General features: G+C 41.3%; 1 protein-coding gene across 3 annotated transcripts in view; it reads left to right on the top strand.

The window, feature by feature from the left end:
* FAF1 (Fas associated factor 1) overlaps positions 1-7,500 on the top strand; it is a 216,483-nt gene that overhangs the window by 114,668 nt on the left and 94,315 nt on the right. For all 3 annotated transcript variants that reach the window (XR_012804075.1, XM_075616310.1, XM_075616309.1), the window contains exon 8: positions 1,720-1,806. Coding sequence is in view for 2 of the 3 variants with exons in the window: in XM_075616310.1 (XP_075472425.1) it covers positions 1,720-1,806 (87 nt within the window). In the remaining variant the exon portion in view is untranslated. The remainder of the gene's footprint in view (positions 1-1,719; positions 1,807-7,500) is intronic.

Genomic DNA, 7,500 nt, shown 5'->3' with positions numbered 1-7,500 from the left:
GTTCGAGTCCGACCAAGCTAACTTTAATTTGCTCTCTTATTAAAGAACATAATATTTAAAGTTCGGTTGAAATTCTTCACCACTCGGTCACTTTTTCTGGTTTCTCCTTAGAAGTCATAAAGCATTCATTTTAATTAAATGTATTTTAGTATTAAGCACTTAAAAAATTATTTGGGGGGGAATTAAGAGACCTGTAAAAGATAACGCTCCATTCATACCCAGCTCTGCCCTATTACTAGAGGAGTTACCTCTGGGTAATTCTATTTTGGACTTCTATTGCTTATTTGTGGTAGTGTAAGAATGCTTACTTTTGATAAGGAAAGGTCCCCATATTGAGCACATTTAGTTCATCTTAACCCCTGTGCTATTGCAGGAATCAGCAGTATGTTGCAGTGAAGTGGGTTGAAAACGGATTGGCCATATATCCTTTTCTGACAGAATGAGTCCCTGGCTAGATGCATTGTTTGGCGCTCCACTATTCTCTAGGGGTCAAGCAGGACGTTACTGAATGACCTTTCTATATCTAGAGCCACTTCATTAAAACGGCCTCTGCAAATACACTTATGATAAAAGCACAAAGGAAGCAATCAGAGCTGCACATAGCCCGGTAGTCCCTGTCCACACAGCCAGGCTGGCTTCACATTAAGTGTACCTGGGCAGATGAAGACTGCACACCTGCCCCACAGGGTCACCAACTTCATACTTCTCTGTCCTCATGCCCATTACATGCTGCATGTCAGGGGGGCTCAACTACAGTTCTCAAGATCCCCCCAACAAGTCAGGTTTTAAGGATATCCCAGCTTCAGCACAGGTGGCTCAATCAGTGGCTCAGTTGAAGACTGGTCCACTGATTGAGCCACCTGTGCTGAAGCTGGGTTATCTAAAACCTGACCTGTTTGGGGTCTTGAGGACTGGAGTAGCCCCCCTGGTGTATGTGACTACATCACTCTGGTAATAATATGGCAGTAGACGCAAATGACCTCCGTTTGGAATGTGACGTCCCTTTCTTTTGAGGGGGGGGGGGAGGAGATATAATCTGGTCACTTGTACAATTATACAGCTTTTGTTTTTTTTTTTACCTCTCTCCCACCCCCTCCCACCATCCCGTACCACCCCCTCCCACCCCTCTCAGGTGATCCAAGGGAATTCATTCCACATACAGGTTTATCCTGAGCGCTACAGGATAAATTAGAATCCGGCAATATACAGATATGATGGTAATATTGAGATAATGACGATATGTCGATACTTGACGGCATTTACTGTCGTGATTCTCCTGTTGGTCTCCCATGGGAGTCAGTGATGTTAGGGACAGTTACTGACCGTTTAAGATGCTGCAGCATAGAAAGCAGATTTGCCCATGTAAAAATGGTCCCAGGCACCTATTCTTTTCTCTCCAGCCCTCAATGATGGGAGCACCCTCCTTTCCCTTGCTACTAACCCCTTCCCCATCTCTGAGGCTCAGAAATACGCAGAAGTAAGGATGTTTGATATATTTTAACATGGCATTTATTTTACAACACCGTAACTTGTAATCAATGGTAAAACTAAATACCTTCCAATTTTTTCCCCAACATTAATTTTTTAAAAAGTCGTTTTTTTCCCCGTGTTAAAACAGATATTTATTGTGATAAATATCATTATCACGATACATTTGACAATCAATTAATTCACAAAAAATACATGTTTTGTTGACCGTGTTTTCCTTTTGTGCTCTAGGTAAAAAGAAATGTATATGACCTCACAAGTATCCCTGTGCGGCACCAGTTGTGGGAAGGTTGGCCTCCATCTGCTCGGGACGACTCTGTAAGTGTGTTACTCGTTTGGTTTTGACTTGCAACATCCACTATTTCTTGTTTCTTCCCTTTGCAATGCACAATTCGTCCCCCCAAAAATAGAGCAGCTGCAGAATTCAGTAGGGGTTGCAGAGCTAATAAGTGTGTGAGATCTGGCCAGGTTAATTTTGGGTTGGTAAACAAAGTGTGCAGGATTTGGGGTGGGGGATGAGGTTTACCATTCTGAAGCATCGTATGCACCCATGCACCTAATTCCTTCCCGGCAACTCCTTGCACTGCAATAAATTGCTGGCAGCTAAGAGGATAAAGAGATGCACCAAATGAGAATTGTATTTTGTAGAACCTTAAACAGTCTACAGCAGGTAATGGGAAATGAATCCCTGTGGGTGCTACAAATGTCTCTGCAGGGTTGTGCAATATAGCATGGGTGTCCAGGTACAAGTAAACTTCTTATGCAGTATATAAAGTCCTGAATGCTCACTTGATAGCCATATGATAGGGTAATAGAGTGGTATGCAAGCACCACAGCAGGTGTGTGAAATGTACCCTCACTGAAGAGAGCACACCCCACACCCACTTATGGGACGGCACCCCTCAACCCATAAGCATGAGACATGATAATGACATTAATAATGGAACTGCAATCATGAAAATGAGTAACTCATGAGACTTTCCTGGACTGGTATAGCGTGCCTCCTTCCAATGAGATGAATCCAAGTAGAGAAGAAAGTGGTGGAGCACTGCTGCAAAAATGAAAGGGCTGGAGGCTGCTTGCAAATAAAAAATGCTTTAATTTATGGCATTAGTAGACCGGGCTACAAAAAAGGGGTACCTCTGACGCGGTTCGCGCTGTAGGAGCACTTTATCAAAGATAAATATCAAAGCTCTTTGATAAAGCGCTCCTACAGCGCGAAACACGTCAGAGGTACCCCTTTTTTGTAGCCCGGTCTACTAATGCCATAAATGAAAGCATTTTTTATTTGCAAGCAGCCTCCAGCCCTTTCATTTTTGCAGCAGTGCTCCACCACTTTCTTCGCTACTTAAACAGTCTACATTTATAGATAATTTAATTTATTAGAACATTTCTCCCAGAATAATTTTCTTTGTTTTTCACTTAGTTTTTTGAGTGGTCCTTATTAGTGTATTAAAGACGCAATTACTCTTGGGGTTAAAAACCGACCACTGGTAGTGACATGTTTAAGGAGATAAATCTGGGTGATATTGATATATTTTAATGCAAAATAGACTTGTTTAGGTATCTTAAAGTGTGCAGAGTTAGTTTGTGACTATGGTAAGCTGACGTTTGGTTGGTGCTTGTTGTTGTCTAATCCTCGTGTGTGTGTGTGTGTGTGTGTGTGTGTGTGTGTGTGTGTGTGTGTGTGTTGTGCAGAACCTGGCTGTCCCTTCCACAGGCAAAGTACCCTTCATGTTTTTTACCAGATCAATCCTTTATCAGGGTTTCGATGGGGCTGGGGATGGAAGGAACACTTGATTGACATGAAATCAGCTTTCTTTGGTCCTATGTGTATTTATTTGCCAACCAATCAAAGTCATTGTTTGCTTGAAGAAGAATGTTATCATTAAGGGAGTCAAAAAAAAATTTCCTTTTGTTTTGTGAGATCTGTGCCACTGTCCCTTAATCTCCCCTGCTCTGGCTTTGCAGTTTGTGTCTTGTCGGTGCTGTTGGTCCTCAGCTGGCACCACGGTTAGTGCAGCCTTCCGATTCAATAAAATGAGAACGCAAAGAAGATGCATCTGTCATCTTTCTAACCCGCGAAAGGAAGTGCCATTTCTGCAGTTCTATTTGATATTGGCCAAAGGATTTAGACAAGTGAAGACTGAAGCAGTGTCTGGTGTCAGTCAGTGTAAATATCACAGCCCTGACGGGAAAACAGGGCGGCAGGTGGTTGAAAGACTCACCCAGGGAATTCCAACCCTTTCCTAAGGGCGACAAGTCGAACTATTATGTTTTTCTTTTTGCATATATCCATGGGAAGAATCAATGAGAGGCCTGGGTTTGGGACGGTCCATTGTAGTGATAACGACATATTGTGGCTGCTATGTAGTCTTTATTTACGTCCCCTTGTGGAAATGTATTTATTTATAAAAATGTTTTACCAGGAAGTAATACATTGAGATTTACCTCTCGTTTTCAAGTATGGTCTGGGCATAGAGAAATGGCAGCACTGACATCCGTTCACTCGCCGTACCTTTTATAGAGGCCTTTGGTACATGGCTTTTCCTCATCTGGTGGAAGGTGTGCAGATCGGTCCTTCCAGACAAACCATTCCAATGTGAAGACTCTGAAAACGGCATTACACCCAAATCTTATGTTGATAGTCTCTGTATAGTGCATTAGTTGTGGACAAGCTTTGTGTGTTGGATTCAAATCCTGAAGATACAGTGTTGTACCACTTCAAAGGCAGTAAGGCACGGTTTGCTTAATCTATGACAAAGACACAATGGAGACATCAATTTTATAACGGACAAGTCTTGGTCTCCTGGGACTTTCCAAGCTGTCCTGAAATGCCAATTTCTGCGTTTCTGACGTCTCTATCACAGTGAGGGCTGTCCCATTACCAGTGTGCCATGTGAGTTAGAAATATTCCTGTGTCCCGTTTGCAGTGAATGAGTTTGGTAATGAATGTTGCGATTGGAATTGTTGTTGAGGGCTAGTAAAGTGGGGTACTGGTTTGGTCTTCGTTACACAACCTTATGGGTTTGATTCGAAGCTGCGATGTCTATACTCGCTATTTGTGATCTTGGGCAGATCACATCATCTCCTAGGGGCACAGTTGCCCATCTGTAATAACACAGTCATTGCACCTTTCCCTCATTTCAAGGCTTTTTTGAAAGCGGCAGAAATATGTGCTCATGATTCCTGCACCTGTAAGAAATAAAATATGCCATATCAATAGAAAATACTTGCTATTGTCCATACTATTCATAAATAATATTCTGTGCCCTTCTAAACAGCTTGAAATACCACCATCACCTAATGAATATCATATATAGTTTTAACAGTGCGTCAGAGATTGTGTATTAAAGTCTTCATGCAAAAACGTTGTTTTAATTAAAGGACTACGATGGATCCTTTGTATATAATAACATTGTCTGTTTTATATCTGTTCCATACTGGGAACCCCTGAACTTGTGCCATTGTATCTCTAGTTGGAAGATGTAGATTTCCTCAAGGGGCATGTTTGCCGGGTTCACCAGTGCAGAATCTAATGTCCGAGAATAAAATTTCAAGTGTTTTCAACGGTAGGTAGAAGTGCTGGTAGCCATTGACACTCGGTACCATTTTGCAATGGGAGTTGTCTTGTGTGCTCACTAATATACACCGAAGTATGTTGATTTTCAAAATTGAGTTCTCCAAACTGAGCTTTTGCTTTTACAGCAAGTAAATAAATTGTTGTATAATAGTTTTGTTTTTTCATGGTATAGGCAGCGTTGTACAAAGGGTTTTCCAGGCACACGGCCGCTGTACCCCCAAGAGGGTACAATCTAATGTTGGTGCCTGAAGCCCAGGGAGATAAATTAAGTTCCCCAACATCACAGGGAGATTTGGGATTCAAACTATACTGGCTGCTTCAACATCCACTGAGCTACAGTTGTCCTTCAGCTCAGAAATGCATACTAACGTATCCCAGCGCAAGCTGCTTGTGAGCTCATACAAGTCATTCTATCTCCTTAAAACTCGCAAACCAAATTAGATTGCAAGTTCTTCAGGGCAGGCTGACAATTTTTGTTAATTCTTTCTGGAAAACTGAATAAAAAACAGTGCATCATTAAAAATTAAAAAATATATCTAACTGCAGTTCCCTTGGGAAATGAGATTGTTCTTGCAGCTTTCTATGGAAAATATGGTATTCTGTAAGAATTGTCAATAACACCGTTCCACAAGGGGAACATGAATCTGAAGAATGTGCCCGGGGAGCGGAGGATCGCAGAGGACAGGCCCCAGAAATCTAATTTTACATATTAACAAGGGCACGTTTTGGTTTATATAGTGTAGGAATAATATTAACACTGTGAATTAAGATGCCTGTTCTAATTAAAGAAGAGGTTTATATTAATCCCCACTGATTTATCGCTTTTTGTAACCAACAAATTTCTCTGTGTGTATAATCCTTAAAGCTGCAGTTCAGTCTATATCCTGCATGTGTGTTTTTTTTAATAAATCAGTTCTGTAGTAAGAAAAAATACTTTTAGCATTTTCGGTTTTTAAAAAAACAACTTTGAAAGACCAATTTTCTTGTATTCTATTTTAACAAGCATTTGCTAAGGCACTGCCCCTTCATGGCCTGTCACAAACCCAGGCACACCCCTTTGTCAGCACTGCCCTCCCTCTCTCTAAACGTGCACTAGCATCTGGTCACATGATCTTGGTCACATGATCTTCCTCATACAGTAGTACATTCAAGGAAGCTGGAGAAAAGGGATCAGCCATGCATAGCAGCTCGGATAGGCGATTTCAAACTTATTACAGTGTTTATTCCATTCATTGCACGTGTATATAATGTAAAATTGTAATAATTCCATTTATAGCAAACGTGTATATGTGAATATTATTTAGATGTATATGTATGTTACTGAAATGTGGAGTGAGTGTGTAGGTAAATACACACAATACACTTCCACTGCATATATATATATATATATATATATATATATATATATATATATATATATATATATATATATATATATATATATTATATATATATATATATATATATATATATATATATATATATATATATATATATATATATATATATTATATATATTATATATGTATGTATATGTGAAGTTATGTGAGTAAAAAAGTGACAAAAACCCTCCATAGCAAGGCAAATAGCAAATGGAAATATTACTGTATGCTCATTTGTATGTATATATATATTTATATACACACACACTTCAAATACGGATAGTGATTCACGTAAATGATATATATATTCACTTTCTGGGAGTATAAGAGTGACTGTCCTGTTGTTCCTTTTTTTGTATCCATCATTGAATGGTATGCACCCTCTCTTTACGTTTATTTTATACTAGCTGAGAGACCCGGCGTTGCCCGGGATGTAATGTTCCCGCTCCTCTCTCTCTCCTCACCCCTCCCCCTCTCTCTGTTTGTCCCCCATTCACATCAATCCAGTTCCCCCCCTCCCTCCTTTACAGCTTCATGCAGTGTGTGTGCGTCAGTCATTGTGTGTGCGTCAGTCAGTCAGTGTGTGTGCGCGCGCGTCAGTGAGTCTGACGCAGAAACACAAACACACAGACTGACTGACGCACACACACACACAGTCAGTGTGTGCGTGTGTGTGTGCCTCAGTCAGTCAGTGTGTGCGTGCGGCAGTCAGTCAGTCATTCAGTCAGTGTGTGGGTGTGGGGGTGTGCGCGCGCGCGCGTCAGTAAGTGTGTGTGTGTCAGTCAGTGTGTGTGTGTGTGTCAGTCAGTGTGTGTCAGTCAGTGTGTGTGTGTCAGTGTGTGTGTGTGTCAGTGTGTGTGTGTGTGTGTCAGTGTCAGTGTGTGTGTGTGTCAGTGTATGTGTGTGTGTGTACCATTCATTGTGTGTGTGTGCGCGCGCGCGTCAGTCTGTGTGTGTGCGCGCGTGGGTGTGGGGGTGTGCGCGCGTGCGTCAGTCAGTGTGTGTGTGTGTTTGTTTGTGTCAGTGTGTGTGTGTGTGTGTGTCAGT

Source organism: Ascaphus truei, chromosome 10, assembly GCF_040206685.1.
Source record: "Ascaphus truei isolate aAscTru1 chromosome 10, aAscTru1.hap1, whole genome shotgun sequence".
Classification (NCBI taxonomy): Eukaryota; Metazoa; Chordata; class Amphibia; order Anura; family Ascaphidae; genus Ascaphus; species Ascaphus truei.
The sequence above is the reverse complement of the archived record's forward strand: the minus strand, read 5'-3'. Positions and strand labels throughout refer to the sequence as shown.